The following is a 23,409-nucleotide window of genomic DNA, read 5'->3' as shown; positions in this document are numbered from 1 at the left end:
CCTCACCTAGGAGCTTGAATTCAAAAGAGCTTCCTTCCTTGATTATGACCATGAGTTCTTCTGCATGAATGTTGCTGATGAGAGTGAACAGCAGGGAGAAGCAGAGCTGTGCGACTGCAGCCATCCTGCTCAGAGGTCTCCTGGTGAGTGTCGTACAAACACTGACACTGCTCGCTTCATGAGCTTCCTGTTTGTGGTTGGAGGAGGAACGCCAAATCTTTATTACATCATCAAGGAACACTGAAGCATTTAGATAAGATAAGATAAGATAAGATAAGATAAAACTTTATTAATCCCTCAGGTGGGTTCCTCTGGGAAATTCGGTTTCCAAAAGCACAGCACTGACAGAAGTTACAGAGTTACAGAATATTACACACACACACACACACACACACACACACACACACACACACACACACATAAATACAGAGACATATATAAATAAAATATACGAAGGGGATAAATAGAATAAATAGGAATAAAAATAAAAGTAAAAATACAAGTGAATTGCACATTTCTTTTTCTTTTCTTTTTTTTTATTGAAAGTTTTGTAATTATGACAGTCATCCACATGAAAAAAAAAAAAAAAACAGTAAAAAAACCAAACAAACAACTCATGATCATCGCTTCACTCTCATGGTATGTTCTGACCAGACACAAATCCCTCATTTCCCATGATTACATATAGAGATACAAAATTTGAGCCTCAGTCATCTTTATGGACCGCCAGCCCTGTATCATTCAGCTTTGATATGGAAACAGAAAAAAATAGGAAGGGAAAAGTTTGTAAAATCAAAATTCATTCTATATCTCACAAATGTTCATTTCTGTGCAGATTGTACCTTCTTATTTTCCTTTGACTTTGCTAAAAAATAACGTCTTATTGCAGATTATATTCTGCCACTGAGAACCTCATAAGCTCTTTTATAAAAAGGTACTTTAATTTAGCAATACACACAAACAAACAAACAAGCAGGGAGATTTGAGATTTGAGATCGGCCTGTAGTTCTTCATTTGTATCTTGTCAAGATTGTCCTTTTTCAGTATAGGTTTAATTACAGCAGTTTTTAGTGGTTCTGGAAACACAAATGACATTAAAGAAAAGTTGAAGATCTGTAACAGGTCTGACTCTAAAGTCTTTGAGACCTTTTTGAAAAACAGGACATCTAAACAGCAGGAGGAGGAGTTCAGTTGACCTAAGATGTCCTCCAGGTCTTTGCTGTTAATCGGGTGAAACTGTTTCATGGTGTTTAAACAGTTTTTCGGTGGACACAGTACATATCCTGAATCTGCTGTTGATGTACCAATTGCTTGTTTAATCTTTTGGATTTTGTCTGTGAAGAATTTGGCAAAGTCATTGCAGGTCATGGTCAAATGAAGTTCAGCTGCCACTGACACAGGAGGGTTTGTTAGCCTGTCAACTGTAGAAAATAAGACCCGAGCATTATGGCTGTTTTTGGTGATGATGTCAGAGAAGTAGGACCTCCTTGCACTCCTCAGTTGTAAATTATAATTGTGAAGTTTCTCTTTATAGATGTCATAATGAACCCGAGTTTTTAGGACATCCTAATAATAATGAATTGCAGTAATCCAGCAGAAGTAATAAAGCTATGCGCGTGAGCAGTCGCGCACTGCTGACACGGTCTCCCCACACAGAAAATCTGCGCTGCGCACAAAAAAAATCAAGCCTGAATTGGAATAAAAGTAAATACATGTAGTTATTTTATTTCGCTGATTTACAGTGCGCGGAGACTGTGTTAGCAGTGCACGATTGCTCAAGTGCTCAGAGGGAACAGTGACTGACACAATATCTGAAATGACACAAAAAGGCAAAAAAATAGAAAAAGTATAAAAAGTGGATAATAATCAGTACTTGACGATAGTACATTTACTGCACATAGCTTGGAGGACTGTGCTGAATCAACTCCGTTCACTGAGCAACACAAAGGCCTACCACACCCGGTGCACGGCATTGGTGCATGGGGGTTGTAGTGCAAGATGTAATAAAAGAATAGAGTCCAAATAGAAATGCACAATCACCAACTGCTGCACCTGTAAGAAAAAACAAACATACAACAGCTGGAACACAAAAATCTGAAAATGCACAGATACATAAATCAACAATCTTGTCCTGCAGCAGTCAAACAGTCTCGTTATCACACCTGCATGAAGCACTGTGTAAATGACCGCATCTACCACGTGCACGCGGTACTTCTCCTGCATTGATTGTTTGTGTGTGATAACAGTCTGAACCACTGCAGTGGCTCGTGCACCGCTGAGTTCACGGTGTGACATATGTATGCAAAATGTTTACTGAAGTTAGTGAAACAGTGTTTGTAAGGACTATAAGGTCCATAATTACTGAGGCAGTTAGGCAGTTTTGCAATCTTGGCTCAATACACACACACACACACACACACACACACACACACTCCATTTTTATCTGTATCTAGCATTTCCGAGCAGCATGTCTTCATTATCTGTGTGTTGTGTCTGCAAACACTCTGGTTTCAGTGGTTTCAGATCCATTTCTCTCTCACGTTGGTACAAATTAGTAAACACTTTTTATATTTCACTGTTTTTACACAAGTAAGCAGCACATATTTATCAAGATCAATAAGCTGCTCGCAAACAAGAGTTGTAGTCAAAGGTAATGTAGTAATAATTAAACATTTTAGTATTATTATCCTGGCTTGCTCGAGGCTGCTGTTTTCTCTGACAGTTTTAATCAAAATTAGAAATGCTGCTCTGAGACTGAGAGAACTAATAGTGCTGCCTGTTGTGCAGTTAGTTTCCAAAACACGTTATTCACGGTTACATACAGTTTTAGACTGATGTGGGCCAAAGCCTAGCATAGCCTGTAACGTTATTATGACGGACACATTTTATGAGTGAACTTGGCTTTAAGTGACTTACAGGTTTCTTTGAAAAATACTTTCTTATATCCAGGTTCTTCCTTTTTGCTGCCATCCTCCTCTCCTACTTGCAGGTCCTCACAGTGCAGGCTTGCTGCTGCTAAAACTAAACAGAGCTCCCTGAAAGGCACAGCCAATCACATTGGCCATATTTGTCACATGAGGTAGAGAACGTAATTTAAATCTTTCTTCACCGCTGGTTGAATGAGACGTTGACAGATCGTTTTTTTCTTTCTATCGCGTTTGTTTTTCTTTACTTGAAGAGATCAAATTATTGGTGGGGACATGTCCCCTCTGTCCATGCCAAATCTACGCCCTTGGCCTAGTACATGGTTTTGTTGTTGTAATGATGGTCATGTCATCCATGTAGGCCCTAATGGGAGGAAGACTAAGGCAGTTTGGCAATCTTGGCTCAATACACACACACACACACACACACACACACACCATTTTTATCTGTATCTAGCATTTCCGAGCAGCATGTCTTCATTATCTGTGTGTCTGCAAACACTCTGGTTTCAGTGGTTTCAGCTCCATTTCTCTCTCACGTTGGTACAAATTAGTAAACACTTTTTATATTTCACTGTTTTTACACAAGTAAGCAGCACATATTTATCAAGATCAATAAGCTGCTCGCAAACAAGAGTTGTAGTCAAAGGTAATGTAGTAATAATTAAACATTTTAGTATTATTTTTTGACTCCATGTTCTGAGTGTTACATTTTGCCAACTTGTCTATTGGCGATAAAAAGTTAAAGTTAGACTGAAAGTGGGTTTAAGTTTCCAGTGTTCTTCATGTCATGATGTTGCAGTGCACTCACATAGAGGCTGTGGATGCTCCAACAGCACAACTGTGGTTTGTCACTGATATGTGAGACTTGAGTTTGTGCAGCTGAAAGCAGATGAAGAGGTAATTAAAAAAAAATAAAACAAATTTATATTTTTATATGTATATATATTTGTGTGTGTGTGTGTGTGTATATATATATAAATTTGTTTGTGTGCTGCAGCAGGCCCTGTTGATGAGGTCCGCATGGTTCCATCATTTAGATCCAGGCAGACTTTGAGGTCATAAGTCATGATGTGAGCTGTTAACTTTTGGATTAGTTTGTGTGTCATTGCACTGAACATCTCAAGAACTTCAATGTTCTTTTATTTATTTTCAGTGTTGGGGAGTAACGGAATACATGTACCGAAGTTACGTATTAAAATACAAAATATGAGTAACTGTATACAGTTACCATTTAAAATGGTGGTATTCAGAATACAGTTACTTTTTTGAAATAAAGGGATTACACGGCGGTCTTTTCCTGTTTCATATGTTCGGCTATGCCCTCTCTGTTTTTGGCAATTCCATACCGACAGAAACCCCCCAAAAAAACACGCATTAAGAGGCTCTAATGGCGGTGTCTCAATCGCGCGGCCCATGTCACCCTACTTGCAGCCCACATAATGACGTAGAGAAATTCTTTTTTTCAATTATTGTTCAAAAATTATTTAATATAAAAGCAACAGGCAGACTGTTCCAGGCATAGCCCTAAAGAATGTAGCCTCAGCTGTAAGTAAGCTATTAAGAGTCGACTGTACACTGTGTTTGTGTTTTCCTCCGAAACAATAAGTTCCGTTGGAGCAGCCTTTCAACGCCTCTCTCTGTCCCTCGCTAGCAAAGTTGACCCAGACAACAAAGTAAAGCTAGTTTTGGGCGACAAGCCCGACACGAACCCGATGTATTAGCCAGAGGTCCCTTTACTACGGTTCGGAGCCGCGGACCTGTTTTATATACCTGCGGAATAGTTTTCTATATGAGATCGCTGCTAAAAGTGCAGCTTTACCTAATGTCCACCTACTGTTACTCATTTTTTATTAAGATTTAAAAATCTAGTTGGTATTGGTATGGCAAGAACCTACAGTAATAGTAACAAATCACACAGCAATAGTACATTCATGTAGTTGTAAATAGCGTGATAATATATTAAGTAATCCAAAGTATTCAGAATATGTTACTCTCATTGAGTAACGTAACGGACATGAACCACCAAGTCATCATCCAATTTCACCTGTGATCTTGTATTACCATTACTCTCTGAGTTTTGTGTTGGTTCTTCTGTCACCTGATAAATAGGACATACATGACAATAAGAATAAAATGTGTAGCTACTTCAGTGTTTCTGTCACTTTGTGCAGATCTTGACTCATCAGTAATGTTTGCAGGCTGAGTGCATTTTTAAAACAATTTGTGCAAACTGCACTACAAGGTGGAATATTTGCAAAATCATGACTACCTCATGATATTTTGTCTCAAAAATTAACCCTATGAATATGTCAGTACCATTAGGATGAAATTATTGTGTCACCAACATTTTAACGTTAGACATATAATTTTAACAGCTTCTATAAATTAATATCCTGGCTTGCTCGAGGCTGCCGTTTTCTCTGACAGTTTCAATCAAAATTAGAAATGCTACTCTGAGACTGTTAGAACTAATAGTGCTGCATGTCTTGTGTTTTAGTGTTACTTTGTATCATAGTTCATACTCTGGTTCATTTGTAGTCTTAGTTATTCTGTTTTGAGTTTCTTATATTCCCTGTTTAGCGTCTTGATTATCAGATTCCCTCTTGTGTGTTTGGCCTCTGTGTCTCTCTGTGTGTCTGTGTTTATATATGTTGTGAGTTATTGTGTCTTGCTTCCCTCCTCATGTTTCATTCTCTTCCCCCCTGCCTGTTATGTTTCTCATGTCTCCTCTCGTTCCCTCGCTCCCTCTAATCTACCTTTCCTCCACTTCTCTGTCAAACTCATGTGTCAGTCTTGCGTTCCTTATGTGTCTTCTGTTCCCTCGTCATTGTACTTTGTGTTTGCCGCTGTCTCTCTAAGTATAGTGTCGCATTCTCCCTCATGGCTGTGCGTTTCCTCCGTGTGCCTCTTCGTATGTTTAGTTTATATATGTCCCAGTAAAGTTTTGCATTATTTGCCTTTCAGTGTTTTTGAGTTTCCCGTCTCCGTCTGCATTTTGGGTGCCTGCATTACAGCCGTCTATAACATTAATATCAAACCTCTTTAGTGCAAACAAGATACTTACTCCAGTGTAGAAACTACACCTTGGACATCCATTCAAAAACACAATCATGACTGTTATAACTGTATGACTCTGATACAGGATATTGGACTGGATTATCAAAGTTAAAGAGGTAATTGCAGGCTAGCTAACAAGCTACCAGGCTAACAGCTGAGAAAGCTAACAGCTGACCGAGGAAACAGCTGACTGAACCTGCTACCAGTGGAACCAGATACAATGGGGCTGAAGAAGACTCCATCAGCTGAGGACATTAAAAGGTCTCTTTACTTCTTAATGGAGGAAATTTCCACTATCAGGTTGCAGCAGAAAAATATCCTTGAAATTGTGGAGGTAAAGCTCCTTCACATCCAAAATGCAGAAAAATTACTAGACTACCAGGATCACATCACATTGTGCAACTCTCATAGACAACATTTTTACAAATGACATTAAAAATAAGACTGTAAGTGGACTCCTGATTAAAGACATAAGTGACCATCTTCCAATTTTTACCATCTATGATAGGAATTACAAGATCAATAAAGTGGACAGTAAAAAACAGTACAGACAAGCAAGAACAGAAGAAAGAGTGAATGCATTGAAAAAAGATTTAATGAAACAGAACTAGGGTGAAATATATCAGAAACAAGACGTTCATAGTGCGTATAATGAATTCCTTAGAATGTTTACATTATTGTATAATACCAACTGTCCAATAAAGCAATATAGTAGGAAACATAAATATATGGGCTGTCCATGGATAAGAAAAGGTCTGCAAAATGCATCTATAAAGAAAAATGTCTTAAGAAAGAGAACTGAAGATGCTGAAATCAGATACAAAAGATATAAAAATAAGTTAATTAATATACTTAAATATAGTAAAAAGGAATACTATAAGAAGCAATTAGATATAAATAGAAATAATATTAAAAGTTTATGGGAAATACTGAACAGTGTTATAAAACGTGGAGCTGGACAAGAGAACCATCCCAAGTATTTAATTTGTAATGACCGTGAAGAATATAATATGGATGTTGTGGCAATCTTTGGATTGTACTGATATTAACAATAATGATAATAATAAATTTTATTTATGAGCGCCTTTCAAGTCACCCAAGGACACTTTACAATAGGATCAAAACATAATAAAACAATGTCAAAATAAGAACAATAAAACAAAAAGCACAAGATTAAATTAACTAACAGTTTCACAGTGAATATGCAGATTTGAACAGATGGGTTTTGAGTTGGGATTTACACTGGAGGAGAGAACCAATGTTTCTTATATATGGGGGTAGAGAGCTCCACAGTCTGGGAGCAGAGCAGCTGAAAGCTCTGCTTCCCATGGTGGTGAGGCAGAAAGAAGGTACAGCAAGCTGGATAGAAGAAGAAGATCGAAGTGAACGGGCAGAACAGGTACTGCTTAACAGGTCAGAAAGGTAAGGAGGAGCGAGGTTACGAATGGCCTTGAAGGTGAGCAGAAGAAGTTTGAATATTATCCGGAATTTCACAGGGAGTCAGTGAAGTTCCTGAAGAACAGGGGTGATGTGCTGGTAGGAGGGGTTCTGGTGATAATGCGGGCAGAAGAGTTCGGAACCAGTTGAAGCTTATGGAGGGATTTTTGGGGGAGACCATGCAAAAGAGAATTGCAGTAGTCAATACGGGAGGTAACAAGACTGTGGGCAAGAATGGACGTAGACTGGGTGGAAAGAGAAGAACGTAATCTGTTAATGTTACATAGATGCAAATAGGCAGAACGGGTGAGATTATTGATGTGAGATTTATAGGATAGTGAACTGTCTACGATGACACCAAGGCTCTTAACCTGAGGAGAAGGGAAAACTGTGGAGTTATCGATAGTGAGAGAGAAATGGTTCACCTTCAAAAGGTTGGATTTGGTACCAATAAGAAGAATTTCACTTTTATCCTCGTTGAGCTTGAAAAAATTAGAGATAAACCAGGATTTTAACTCGGATAGACATTCTGAAAGGGAGGAAGGTGGGACGGAGGAATCAGGTCTGCAAGAGAGATATAACTGGGTGTTATCAGCAAAACAGTGAAACTGAAGATCAAATTTGCGGGAAATGGTACCTAGAGGGAGGATGTATATTATGAAGAGAAGAGGGCCAAAAACTGAGCCTTGGGGTACACCAGAGGTGACGGGGAAGAGACGAGAGTGGAATGATCTTAGTTGAATAAACTGGGAGCGGTCAAGGAGATATGATTGAAACCAGGCGAGGGGTGTGTCAGAGATGCCGAGAGAGGAAAGTCTGCTTAGAAGTACAGAGTGAGAGATGGTGTCGAAGGCTGAGCTCAGATCCAAAAGGATGAGAATGTTGAGAACACCAGAGTCAGCTCTGACTAAAAGATCATTAGTGACTTTAAGTAAAGCAGTTTCTGTACTGTGACATGAGCGAAAACCAGATCGAAATCTCTCGTAAATATTATTATTAACCAGGTGTAAATGAAGTTGAGCTGCAACCACTTTTCAAGTATTTTAGAGATGAAAGGTAGATTGGAAATCGGACGGAGGTTGTTAAAGTTGTTAGGATCTAAAGAAGGTTTTTTCAGTATAGGAATGACTAGAGCAGAATAAGAAGAGAACAATACCGGTGGTGAGAGAAGAGTGAATGATAGCACAGATGAGTGGGAGTAAGGAACAGAGGCAGGATTTCACAAGCCCTGTGGGCATGGGGTCAAGATGACATGTGGCAGGCTTTGATTTACATATGAACTCGGAAATATCGGATAAATTGGGAAGATGAAAAGTGGAAAACGGCTCAAAAAGGAGAAAAGGTTCTGGAGAGGGCGTAGACACAACATTTGATCTGAGTTGCTGGTGGATGTTATTCATTTTTGTAGTCCAGAACAGCATCAAGGAGTTGCAGGTTTCAGAGGAATAGAAGTGTGGTGGTAAAGCATTGGGGGGTTGAATTAGTTTGTTGGGAACTGAAAACAGAGTCCTTGCATTACCCTAATAAGACCTGATAATACCAGAGTAGAAACTTTGTTTGGCCTTGCTGATGGAGTCTTTTAAGTACATGGTATTTATAGATTTCTGCGTCAACAGTTAAAGCAGATTTCTTATATTTACGCTCTAGCTGCCGAGCTTTGGCCTTCAAAACTCGGAGGTCAGAGGTAAACTAGGCAGCAGAGCAAGCAAAGGAAACAGAGTGGGTTTTTACAGGAGCCAGAGAATCAAGGACAATGCGTAGACAATTATTATAATATAACAACAAATCATCAGGAGTAGATTAGAAGTCCGGAATCTGAACATTGTCCAAACTGGTAACGAGAATGTCCATATCAATGTTCTTGATGTTGCGGAACGAGATGAGACGGGTTGGCTTGGTAGTAGCGCAACAGAGAGTGAGGTTAAATGAAAGGAGGAAGTGGTCAGTTATGGGGATTTCAGCAGCAGAAAGATTCGAGGGAGTAAGACCAGAACAGCAGACCAAGTCCAGGGTGTGTCCTTTAGAGTGAGTGGCAAAGTCAGTAAATTGTTTAAATTCAGAGCCTTCGAGACAAGAGGAAAGGTCTCTGGTGAGCAGACGGTCATTATTATCCATATGAATGTTGAAATTTCCCACCAAGATCACATTTGGGGAGAGAGATAAAAGATGGGTTAGTAGATTAGCAAAGTCACTGAGGAAGACAGGGTTAGGTTTGGGGGGGGGGCAGTATACAGTAGCTATGATGGTGGGAATGGGTCCAGTCAGCTCACATGCAAGGCACTCAAGGGAACTAAAGGTATCAACATTAACTGGCAGGACTTTCAAGTGCTGGCGAAAGAAGATCGTGAGACCACCCCCACGACCTATGCAGCGAGGTTTAGAAAGGTAAACAAACCCCAGAGGAGTAGATTCATTTAGCTGAGAAAAGTGATCAGGTTGTTGCCAGGCTTCAGTTTAGCAGAAAAAGTCAAATTTACGGTCAGATAGGAGCTCTTGGATGAGAGGCCCCTTTATTTGTCAGTGAGCGAATGTTTAGAAGATCGAAACTGAGTGGAGTATTTTCTTTTTTGCTAATCGCGGTCGGCGCCCTGGGCAGGTGGGCTAGAGATCGGTGGTTGACAACCCGATCAGGGTTCCTGCGAGGGCGGCAAGTAACAGACCAAAACGATTTAGTTCCATTGGAGTTATGGAAAATCCTGCAGGACCCGCGATAGATGTATCTCCGGCGAGGCTGGAAAGTGATGTCTGGGTGGTAGTGGAGCTCCGCTGGCGACGGGAGCGACAGCTGCCCACGAAGGTGCAGGAGCTCAGCGGCTGTATAGCGGAGCAGTCCAGCCATAGGATGGTAGACGAGCGTCAGGAGAATCCAAAATAGTGCCGACCAGCTCAGGAACATCTTGGGCCACATCTTCGATTATGTGGAGGAAAAGGAGACGAGCCAGCCGGAGCGACGAACAGGTAGGCTAGTGCAGCTCACTGAGAAGAAGACGTAAGAGCACATTCAGCTGAAACAGCAGATGTTGAGGACAAGCGTTGCAAATCAATCCCTGGCAGAGATCGATCTGGTCCTGAGTGTGAATGTCCCTGTTCATTCAAATCTGAATCCAAATAATCTAAATAATCAAAAATGTACCAGTGAGTAGCTCAGCCAGGCGCACCAGCATTCACTCAAGCCGGAACCCAATTGATATTGATATGATATGAAGGGAAAATGTTGAAATTAAGTGAATGTCGCTATTTAGAAAATTTCCTGATGTGATATTATAGTATATATTATATCAGAAATCTGTTGACTATTTTTATTACAGATTATATCAGTAAGGAAGCTGACTAAATATTGACGGATAATTTATGGCAAAGGGGTGGGATTAAATAAGTGTGTACTTCTTCTCTCTCCCTTTCGACATGTAAATGAATCAGAACAGAAGCAATATTGAAATGTATTAACTTTATTTTGTATAGTATTTTTTTCTCTAATTTTCTTTGCTAAATGTACCTGTATATTGTTTACATGATTGAAATAAATTAACAAACAGACCCAAATACAGGAGAAGGACGGCTGAGAGTGAAAAAAAAAACACAAAAATAAATACTGCCAGATTTTCAACTTCGGTCTACAAGAAAATAAGAAGATCATGGGATTAGCCTCGATTGCACTTTGGACCTATTGACGGGATGCGCTCCGTCCCTTGATGCATGTACACTTTCAATTTCTGGTTGGGCTGCTTGGGTGCAAAGTAAGTTTCATCATCAGATGATGAGCGTTATGTAAACGTCTGTATGGAAACTGGATGCCTGGACTTCTCTGCTTACTTAGACCAAACCAAACCCTGAATTATGTTTCAAAATATGTGATGTTTTATGAAGGATCACATAGGAAACAACATTTTTTTTTAGTTGTTTTTGAAACTAAAAAACGATTCAAAAAGTTTAAAATAGTTTAGAAAGGATTTTCATAAATATTCATGGCTGTGTGGTAAAGCTGACTTTATCTCACTTGTAATGGTTCAGATTGGACACTGTGACTGGCCGGTTCTGTGCTCCAGACCACATGTTTGATACCCCTGGACCCATGCAACGAAGTGTAAAAAAAACGTGTCCACACTTTGGCCTGTGAAGAGTGAAAGCAGATATACGGCGTGATATCGAGCCAAATGCTTCAAAGTGTTCCTTGATGATGTGATGAAGAAGTGGCGTTCCTCCTCCAACCACAAACAGGAAGCTCATGAAGCGAGCAGTGTCAGTGCTTGTACGACACTCACCAGGAGACCTCTGAGCAGGATGGCTGCAGTCGCACAGCTCTGCTTCTCCCTGCTGTTCACTCTCATCAGCAACATTCATGCAGAAGAATTTATTGCCATAAGTGAAGAAGGAGGCTCTTTACAGTTCAAGCTCCCAGATCGAAACAGCTCCTGCATCACCTCCAGACGTGTTGGTGAAGATACTCTGGTCCTGTGGAACATCTCTGACCCCTGGAACAGAACCTTCACAGTACATGAAGACCTGACAGGACGACTCTCATTTCCTGAGACATTTCATGGTTCTCCTTCATTTACTCTCAACAACCTGACCCACTCAGACTCTGGACTGTACCGAGATGTGTGCTGGACTCAGGGCAGCGTGACATATGAGAGAAACATCAGCCTGACTGTGTGTAAGACAGTAAAGGGGGAAGAATCTATCGCAAGTCTTGAAGACACTGTAGACGTACAATGTAAAGGAGCAGGTGAGAATCTGACGGTGCGTTGGATCAGACATTACGGGGAGTGGAATCAATTATATAAAGACAGAATTTTGAACGTGAATAAAGTCCAAGAAAGTTTCCTGCAGGTGACAAACGCATCACTTCTTCATGTCAACACACGACCAACGTCTTACATCTGCCTGGTGATGAACCAACAGCAGTGTGTGAGCACTTACTCTGTACGTTTGACCAAACAAACAAAGCTACGTTATGCTTCAGAGGGAGACACAGCTGTGCTGGAGTGTCCCTTCATGGACCCCATTCATGACCAGCCCCCGGTTTGGATGAAGGAAGTACGTTACGATACTGATCAAGAAATTGGTCGAAACTTCTCGCTGGTACTTCCATCACTAATGTTAAATGATTCAGGTATCTACAGCTGTGTAGGTGAAAAAGTAATACATGCGTACTGGCTTTTCGTGTGCCCTAAATTTGGTCCACCTGCAGTAAAGGTTTTCTCAGAGGGAGATGAAGTCACTATGAGATGCTCTGATGATTTGGAAAAAAGTACTTGGGGCTTTTGGCTCATGAAGTCGATCCAAACAGAAGGCAAAATTGTGTACAGTGCTGAGTTCTGCAGTGACAAAAGAATCACTTGTTCCCGTGACAGCCTGATAATCTCTAATGTCTCACTGGAAGATGCAGGAGAGTATGTGTGTGCAGGTTATAAGTCACGGTATGAGTGTGTGTCAAGAGAAACATTTGTTCTGATCCACAGAGAGCCTTTTGGGGTTTACTCGACCTTCTACAGAGTCAGGTGGATACTGCTCAGCGGTCTGCAGGTGATGCTTTGTGTTGTTGTGGTCTGTGTGATACAGAAAACCAGGAGAGGAGAGCAGCTTTCAGCTCAGACACACACTTAATATGCTGATGATGATGATAATAATAATACATAGAAGTGATTAAATCAAAACAAAAACAAAGAAAAATATTATTGTAGATATGAATCTGTGACCTGACTGGACGGTTCAGTCTCTTATGTGATTATATATTTTAAACATTTTGCCTTTTTCTATCTTTTGACTTAATTCTTCTATATTTCTGCTCATATTTTATTTCAGTCATAGTGATTTTGTGCTTTTTTGTTTTATGTAATTTGATGTTTATCCATATCTCATTCATGTATCTCTCAGAGTATCATTTTGAATATTCTTCTGTTTCTATCAGTGATCAGTTCGATCTATAAGAAATGTTAGAAACCAGTTGTAAATGTATTCGTTCTTCACTCTGATGTGAATCATTATCATCTCTCTTGGAAAATGTATTTTGTTATTGTGTTTAAGAGCAGATTCATTACAGCACCATGTTTATCTGCACTATATTGTTTTCATTGTTGTGAATAAACATGATTGTCTGATACAGCAAACACGTCATAATATGGACTTTACTGCTTTGATTGTGTTTTTATATTCTCCATTTTTGTTAGGAATCATTTCTGAAATAAAAATATCTAAATCTAATCTAACAGGCTGAATGTTGATGCTCTTCTGTCAATGACTGCGTGATGATTTTTAATTTTAATAAACACACAATCCTCATATTTCAGTGCAGGATGTAGAGCAGAGTATATCAGTCAACTGGATCAGAGCTCATCAGCATTTTGACCTTAATATGCAGCCAACACACTTTAACACATGTCTGATGTTGAGTGAAACACATCAGGGAAAAATGGAAGACGAGAGAAGCTGCACATGGTTATCATCATTTATTTATTTATTTATTTGCCTGTCCCATTTGGATCTTTAGCCATCAGAATTGTTGTTTGAAGGCCAAGAAAGATGCCATGTTGGTCCATTTGATTGACCTTTATTATAATTGTGTATTTATTTTATTTTATTATCAGTTGTTACAGACGGGACAGACATGACTGGGGGAAAGGACAGGGAGAAGGAAAGAATGAAAGAAAGAGAGGGAGAGAAAGAAAAACAGAGGGGAGAAGAGATGATGAGAAAGGGGGGAAGGAACAAAAAGAAAAACAAACAAAACACCTGGATCACCTGTATGGAGACAAAAAACAGAAGAGAAATCAAACAAAGAGCAACATAATAAATACATGTTATCATCATTTATTATTATTTTTTAGTATTCGGTTTTTGGTGGTAGAGTTAAAAAAGTTTTTTTTAAATATTTTATTTTAATTAATTAAAATTTTAAAAGTCACAATTTTAACAGCATGATGACAACAAAAACAATAACTGCTATTACGACTATTAGAAGTAATATTATTACTATTATTGCGTAGCACGTAGTATTCAATAATGTAATTTTATTTACTGAACATTAAAACTAAAATTTACTATTTTACAAATAAATATTAATATGATGAAAAACGTTACGTGACAATGTGTGGTCCCGCTGCTCTGCACAGCCTTCAAACAGATTCCTTTTATTCACAGCAGCGGTCCCCAACCCCCGGGCCACGGACCGGCACCGGTCGTTTGGTACCAGGCCGCGAGAGTTGAGGTTCGGGTGTGAAACTGATGCTCTTCAGGGGTTTTAGCGTTATTTTTTAAAATCTTTTTAATCATTAACTCTGTTTCCCTGGGTCTTTTCCCATGTGTTTTGAATAACTCTTCTTGTTTTGGCAGCGGTACTGGTTTTATTTTGTTGTATTTATCCTCGACACCTTAAAGGTCGGTCCTTGAGAATATTGTCGGTCATAAACTGGTCCGTGGCACAAAAAAGGTTGGGGACGCTGGTTTACAGGACTGACGGGACTCCAGGAAACACAAACAACGTCAGTGTTTAAGTGGAGACTCATCAACAGACCCGGGCTATCTTTCCATCATCTGGATTCAAGTTGGATTGGACTAATATGATGAAAGCAAGCCCAAGCCTGAAATCGACTCCTGATCTTTGATCCGTCCTCACCTGGTCGTGAACGTGATGGTCAGCCAGGTATCCAGTTTACCTTTGAGTGTCAGATTTAGGCAGATTTGATTGCTTCCGTTTCATAGTGACAGATTTAAGTGAACTCCTCTGTCTCCATTCCCAGACTTCTACTTTTGAATAAACTTTCCTTTAACTTGCTCCGAGTGCTCTTTTGTCTGCATGGTGTAACTGCAGCCTGGCATGCTGAATAACCAGTGAGTGGACCTTCCAGAAATATGTGATTTTGGCTGTTGAAGTAGGTCAGTCACCTTTGAAGGGCTGAATAATTATGGAGTCATCAGTTGACGTTCGTTTGTGGAAGTCTGTTTTCACTCTGATAATAAAGAGGATTTATTTATTTCATTGAGCAATAATAAAAAGACTGTTATTATATTTTTAACATTATATGATTATATTCACAGTGATGCTTTGAGGAAGACTGCACTGTTTGTCCCAGAATAATCAAGCTGCCATGAAATACATTCACTAATTTACTATTTGGAACTAACACACTATTAGTACATCTCAGAGACACCTTCTTTCTCACATGAAGAGTAACAGATTACATCTCTCACTGTGTCCGACCAAACAACTGCTGTGGAAAGTCAGTTATTAGCAGTTTTTTAACTACACCCGTAAATGAACGTTTGACTGAATGCTGATAAGTGAATACTGAGAAGTTAGGAGGAAATGTTTTCAAATTTTCCTGCAGAGAATCTGATTAAAATGTTTTTTGTGAGCAAGAATCAGTTTGATCAGTGACCTTTTTTCAGCCAGAAACCTTTAAGGTCACACATCCGCTGTAATATTATAATTTGCTGTTCTTTTTTTAATACACCTTTGTAGAGAAGAAAAACATCTGGATGTCCTGATGCAAGATGCTTTTCTTTCCAAGTTCTTTACAGTGGCTTGCAAAAGTGTTCGGCCCCCTTAAACTCTTCCACATTTTGTCACATTACAGCCGCAAACATGAATCAATTTTATTGGAATTCCACGTGAAAGACCAACACAAAGTGGTAAACATGTGAGAAGTGGAACAAAAATCATACGATTCCAAACATTTTTTACAAATAAATAACTGTAAAGTGCGGTGTAAGTAATATTAGATTAGTATATTATTAGATAATTAATAATTAATATTACTAATAATTATTATTAGTAATACTAATAATTATTATTAGTAATATTAGAGTAAGTAATATTATAGAGTAATAACCTGCAGTTCAAAAAAGCTCCCCTCCGACAGCCAAACCCATCTGTTCTCTGATTGGATTGTTACATTTGTGATTGACATGACATTGACCAATCAGATGAAAGGAAGAAAAATAGGGTCAAAATTCGTACTTGTAACTTGCAGAGATTCACACGGGGTTTTTTTTGGCTAAGTCCACATACAAATCTTTTTTACACACACACACAAATTCTTTTTACACATACAAAAGTACAAGTACAAAATATTTCTAACCACATTTTGAGCCCACAAAGCTGTACGTGAGCTCCACTGCAGTGGCTCGTGCACCGCTGCGTTCACTGTATCTAACATTTCCGAGCAGCATGTCTTCATTATCTGTGTGTCTGCACTCTGCAAACACTCTGATTTCTGTGGTTTCAGATCCATTTCTCTCTCAAGGGAAATAAAGGGATTACACGGCCGTCTTTTCCTGTTTCATATGTTAGGCTATGGCTGTTTCCCAATTCAGGGTCTGCAGCCTTAAAGGCCGCATTTTAAGGCCGATTACATCACAGCGACGCGACGAAGGCTGTCCCACTTCGAAGGCTGCTCGAAATCCGGCCCTCAAATGCGTCCTTCATTTCCCTGAATTTTAAGGATGTGGCGGTGTAGACTTTGTGGCCCAACATATCCCAGAATGCATAGCGCGGCAGTGGGTGTGCATAATTTTGGCGGAAAAAAACGGGGGATGAGGGGAGCCCGAAGAGTAAACTTAATGCTTTGTGAACTAGGGGGGTTAAGAAAGATATAGATTCACTAAAAATGTCGCTTTTAGTTATTATAATGTTAAATTATTATATTTTAATTTATTTACGTTATTTTACTTTATTCAGAATTAACCTGGCGGTTAACTTTCTTTTCTAGATTTTGGGGGGTTAAAATTAAGCACACCAGTGATTAAACAGCTCATGTACTCTTTATTAAGCAGCACCTTAATAAAAGAAAGTGCTGATATTGAAAGAACAGAACTACAAAACAAAGTGGTCATGTCTCCATGTTACACTCTCACATAGCATTAAAACACATTTTCAAACACATTTATTTAAAGTTGAAAAATATACACAGGAATGTGTAACAAGATTTGGTAGAACAACGTAACAGTGCTTCTGAGCGAACTTGCATAACTTTGATGATTTTATTGCAATGAACCTACTCCTCACCTTCCTCATCTCCCTCCCCATCAACAGAGTCAACTCCAACCTCTTCATAATCCTTCTCTAGAGCTGCCATGTCCTCTCTAGCCTCAGAAAACTCACCCTCCTCCATTCCCTCACCCACATACCAGTGAACAAATGCACGCTTGGCGTACATCAAGTCAAACTTGTGGTCAAGTCGTGCCCAGGCCTCAGCGATGGCGGTGGTGTTGCTCAGCATACACACAGCCCTCTGGACCTTGGCCAGGTCTCCACCAGGAACCACAGTGGGTGGCTGGTAGTTGATGCCGACCTTGAAACCGGTGGGGCACCAGTCCACGAACTGGATGGTGCGCTTGGTTTTAATGGCAGCAATGGCAGCGTTGACATCTTTGGGCACCACATCGCCATGGTACAAAAGGCAGCAGGCCATGTACTTGCCGTGGCGAGGGTCACATTTCACCATCTGATTGGCTGGCTCGAAGCAAGCGTTTGTGATTTCTGATACAGTTAACTGCTCGTGATAAGCTTTCTCTGCAGAGATGACGGGGGCGTAGGTGGCCAGGGGGAAATGGATACGAGGGTAGGGCACCAAGTTGGTCTGGAACTCTGTCAGATCAACATTGAGGGCGCCATCAAAGCGGAGCGAAGCAGTGATGGAGGACACAATCTGGCTGATCAACCTGTTCAGGTTGGTGTAGGTAGGACGCTCAATATCGAGGTTCCTACGGCAGATGTCATCTCGTTATCTACCATGAAGGCACAGTCAGAGTGCTCTAGGGTGGTGTGGGTGGTCAGGATGGAGTTGTATGGCTCAACCACAGCGGTGGACACTTGGGGAGCTGGGTAGATGGAAAACTCCACCTCCTGTGCAAATCTCCCATCCAGACGTTTATGCCTAAAGGGTTGTATGGTCTAAAGAGATTGTTGATTGAGCATTAAACACCAAGTGTTGTTCTTCTTTCAGCCCAAAGATCAAAGAATTGGGGTATTTAACAGGATCCAACCATCGCCCTGATCAGACATATTCTAACAGGATTGCACACAGGATGCTGCAGAAGCAAAATCAGTTTCCAAAACGTCAATCTGGATATCAGCCTGTTTTCTTTTCCTCATTACATCGTGAGCTTTAGAGTATCTGCTGAGCTACTGGGCACAACTTAATATAAGCTGTTTATATTTATTTCTGATCTACAACAAGCAGCACAACTGTTAGAACTGTCACAGCTGGCATTAACTTAGATGGAAACCTACTTCCACGACAGAGTTTACCTCCTATGGTGTCAATATAAGCTCAGACGCATGTTGAATAACAAATATCCACTTTCCCTGCTGCCACCTGCATGAACATTACAGCCAACAGGTGGATTTTCCCGTTTCACAGCTAGCCAAACAACGAGGAAACACTGACTGTTTAGGAGACACAGAGTGAAAGTGGACAGTACATCTTTGGTTTCTTAACATGAAACTCTTTGCTGTAACCAGGGGGAGCACCAAAGTGACCCCCTTAGACTTGTTAGTTTTAATCTTGTTTTCCACTGAGGTTCACTGGTTTTCTAATATAATGTAAGTCTATGAGCCGCAGCCAACCCACCAACCTGATGACGTCACGTTCTGTTGTAAAAACTTCAAGCGCTTCTTTCTTAAATCTAACTTCAGAGACAATGTTACATCTATGCAAGTTTGTGACAGCAGAGCTTCATGGTGCAAATTAATCTTTATACATGTGGTGTTTAATGTCCACTTTTTTTTTAAAGTGGACATTCAAATTTTTTTAATGACTTTATTTTAGGGCAAATTCAAAAAACGTTTGGCAGTTTATTTAAATAATATTAAAATGCCCCATAAGTAGGATGGCAAAGGGTCCAATTTGTCCCAGTGGATGGAAATGCAAGGTGTGAAACTGCAGCGTGGATCATTGTTTTCTATTTTTACATAACTGGGAATGCCCAGCAGGCAGACCCAGGACACACTGGAGAGATTATATCTCTCGGCTGGCCTGGGAACGCTTTGGTGTTCCCCCGGATAAGCTGGAGGAGGTGGCTGGGGAGAGGGAGGTCTGGGCCTTTCTGCTTAGGCTGCTGCCCCCGCGACCCGGCCTCGGATAAAGCGGATGAAGATGGATGGATGGATGGTGTTGATATTGAAAGAGTCAGTGAAAATAAATTTCTGGGGGTAATAATAGATGAAAAACTGGAGTGCTCACGTGAGATATATTCATTCCAAAGTATCACGAAGCATTGCAATACTAAACAAGGCAAAGCAGGTATCACACGGGACATCACTTCATATTCTCTACTGTTCACTGGTTTCACCATACTTAAGCTTTTGTGCAGAGGTCTGGGGCAACAACTATTAAACCACATTACTTTCACTTTTTACTCTTCAACAAAAAAGCAGTTCGAATCATCCACAATGCAGGTTATAGGAAACATACAAACTCACTATTTTTGCAGTCTGAAATATTGAAATTTGCTGATCTAGTGAAATTCCAAACAGCACAAATTCTATTCAAAGCAAAAAATAAGGAACTGCCAGATTATATTCAGAGTATGTTTTTTTTAAAGGAGTAAGTTATAATTTAAGGGTTTTTGTAACTCAAAACAGGGAAGGTACGTGCAACAGGAAAAAGCGTTTGTGTTTCAGTGCATGGAGTGAAGCTGTGGAACAGTTTGAATATGAAATTGAAGCAATATCCAAACATAAAACAGTTCAACAAGAGTTATAAAGATATGATCTTCTTGAGCTATAAAGAAAAGGGAAAATGTTGAAATTAAGTGAATGTCGCTATTTAGAAAATTTCATGGTGTAATATTATATTATATTATATATTACATCAGAAATCTGTTCACTATTTTTATTACAGATTATATGGTAAATGGCCTGTATTTATATAGCGCTTTACTAGTCCCTAAGGACCCCAAAGCGCTTTACATATCCAGTCATCCACCCATTCACACACTGGTGACGGCAGCTACATTGCAGCCACAGCCACCCTGGGGCGCACTGACAGAGGCGAGGCTGCCGGACACTGGTGCCACCGGGCCCTCTGACCACCACCAGTAGGCAACGGGTGAAGTGTCTCGCCCAAGGACACAACGACCGAGACTGTCCAAGCCGGGGCTCGAACCGGCAACCTTCTGATTACAAGGCGAACTCCCAACTCTTGAGCCACGATCGTCCTTCCTTATGAGTAAGGAAGCTGACTAAATGTTGACGGATAACTTATGGCAAAGGGGTGCGATTAAATAAGTGTGTACTTCTTCCCTCTCCCTTTCGACATGTAACTGAATCAGAACAGAAGCAATATTGAAATGTATTAACTTTATTTTGTATAGTATTTTTTTCTCTAATTTTCTTTGCTAAATGTACCTGTATATTGTTTACATGATTGAAATAAATTAACAAACAGGCCCAAATACAGGAGAAGGACGGCTGAGAGTGGAAAAAAAATCACAAAAATAAATACTGCCAGATTTTCAACTTCGGTCTACAAGAAAATAAGAAGATCATGGGATTAGCCTCGATTGCACTTTGGACCTATTGACGGGATGCGCTCCGTCCCTTGATGCATGTACACTTTCAATTTCTGGTTGGGCTGCTTGGGTGCAAAGTAAGTTTCATCATCAGATGATGAGCTTCATGTAAACATCTGCATGGAAACTGGATGCCTGGACTTCTCTGCTTACTTAGACCAAACCCTGAATTATGTTGGAAAATATGTGATGTTTTATGAAGGATCACATAGGAAACAACATTTTTTTAGTTGTTTTTGAAATTAAAAAACTATTCAAAAAGTTTTAAATAGTTTAGAAAGGACTTTTACATTTTTAGAAATATTCATGGCTATGTGGTAAAGCTGACATTATCTCACTTGTAACTGTTCAGATTGGACACTGTGACTGGCCGGTTCTGTGCTCCAGACCACATGTTTGATACACCTGGACCCATGCAACGAAGTATAAAAAAAACCGTGTCCACACTTTGACCTGTGAAGAGTGAAAGCAGATATACGGCGTGATATCGAGCCAAATGCTTCAAAGTGTTCCTTGATGATGTGATAAAGAAGTGACGTTCCTCCTCCAACCACAAACAGGAAGCTCATGAAGCGAGCAGAGTCAGTGCTTGTACGACACTCACCAGGAGACCTCTGAGCAGGATGGCTGCAGTCGCACAGCTCTGCTTCTCCCTGCTGTTCACTCTCATCAGCAACATTCATGCAGAAGAATTTATCGCCATAATTGAAGAAGGAGGCTCTTTACAGTTCAAGCTCCCAGATCAAAACAGCTCCTGCATCACCTCCAGACGTGTTGGTGAAGATACTCTGGTCCTGTGGAACATCTCTGACCCCTGGAACAGAACCTTCACAGTACATGAAGACCTGACAGGACGACTCTCATTTCCTGAGACATTTCATGGTTCTCCTTCATTTACTCTCAACAACCTGGCCCACTCAGACTCTGGACTGTACCAAGATGTGTGCTGGACTCAGGGCAGCGTGACATATGAGAGAAACATCAGCCTGACTGTGTGTAAGACAGTAAAGGGGGAAGAATCTATCATAAGTCCTGATGCCACTGAAGACGTGCGATGTAAAGGAGCAGGTGAGAATCTGACGGTGCGTTGGATCAGACATTACGGGGAGTGGCAACAAGCCGGGCTGAGTAGTTTCGAAGACAGAATTTTGAAGGTGAATAAAGTCCAAGAAAGTTTCCTGCAGGTGACAAACGCATCACTTCTTCATGTCAACACACAACCAACGTCTTACATCTGCCTGGTGATGAACCAACAGCAGTGTGTGAGCACTTACTCTGTACGTTTGACCAAACAAACAAAGCTACGTTATGCTTCAGAGGGAGACACAGCTGTGCTGGAGTGTCCCTTCATGGACCCCATTCATGACCAGCCCCCAGTTTGGATGAAGGAAGCAATTTCCTACGATACTGATCAAGAAATTGGTCGAAACTTCTCACTGGTACTTCCATCACTAATGTTAAATGATTCAGGTATCTACTACTGTGAAGGTGAAAAAGTAATGCATATGTACTGGCTTTTGGTGTGCCCTAAATTTGGTCCACCTGCAGTAAAGGTTTTCTCAGAGGGAGATGAAGTCACTATGAGATGCTCTGATGATTGGGAAAATAGTACTTCGGGCTTTATGTTCATTAAGTTGATCCAAACAGAAGGCAAAATTGTGTACGATGATGACTTCTGCAGTGACAATAGAATCACTTGTTCCGATGGCAGCCTGATAATCTCTAATGTCTCACTGGAAGATGCAGGAGAGTATGTGTGTACACATTCAAAGTTACTGAATGAGTGTGTGTCAGCAGAAAAATTTGTTCTGATCTACAGAGAGCCCTTTGGGGTTTACTCGACCTTCTACAGAGTCAGGTGGATACTGCTCAGCGGTCTGCAGGTGATGCTTTGTGTTGTTGTGGTCTGTGTGATACAGAAAACCAGAAGAGGAGAGCAGCTTTCAGCTCAGACACACACTTAATATGCTTATAATAATAATAATAATAATACATAGAAGTGATGAAATCAAAATAAAAACAAACAAAAATATTATTGTAGATATGAATCTGTGACCTGACTGGACGGTTCAGTCTCTTATGTGATTATATATTTTAAACATTTTGCCTTTTTCTATCTTTTGACTTAATTCTTCTATATTTCTGCTCACATTTTATTTCAGTTATAGTGATTTTGTGCTTTTTTGTTTTATGTGATTTGATGTTTATCCATATCTCATTCATGTATCTCTCAGAGTATCATTTTGAACATTCTTCTGTTTCTATCAGTGATCAGTTCGATCTATAAGAAATGTTAGAAACCAGTTGTAAATGTATTCGTTCTTCACTCTGATGTGAATCATTATCATCTCTCTTGGAAAATGTATTTTGTTATTGTGTTTAAGAGCAGATTCATTACAGCACCATGTTTATCTGCACTATATTGTTTTCATTGTTGTGAATAAACATGATTGTCTGATACAGCAAACACTTC

The 23,409-nt window shown here is 40.1% G+C and overlaps 1 protein-coding gene and 1 pseudogene across 1 annotated transcript in view; one reads left to right on the top strand and one right to left on the bottom strand.

The window, feature by feature from the left end:
• LOC146654642 (hemicentin-1-like) overlaps positions 1–13,028 on the top strand; it is a 45,402-nt gene extending 32,374 nt beyond the window's left edge. Inside the window, exon 2 of the mRNA XM_085429334.1 lies at positions 12,252–13,028. Coding sequence (XP_085285460.1) covers positions 12,252–13,028 — 777 coding nt within the window. The remainder of the gene's footprint in view (positions 1–12,251) is intronic.
• Positions 13,029–17,161: 4,133 nt separating this feature from the next.
• LOC146654641 (tubulin alpha chain-like) lies at positions 17,162–18,516 on the bottom strand (annotated as a pseudogene).
• Between the last annotated feature and the right edge of the window lie 4,893 nt (positions 18,517–23,409).

Source organism: Rhamphochromis longiceps, linkage group LG14, assembly GCF_057381845.1.
Source record: "Rhamphochromis longiceps isolate RC_006_pf linkage group LG14, R_longiceps_female_GT1.1, whole genome shotgun sequence".
In the NCBI taxonomy this organism is placed as follows: Eukaryota; Metazoa; Chordata; class Actinopteri; order Cichliformes; family Cichlidae; genus Rhamphochromis; species Rhamphochromis longiceps.
The sequence above is the reverse complement of the archived record's forward strand: the minus strand, read 5'-3'. Positions and strand labels throughout refer to the sequence as shown.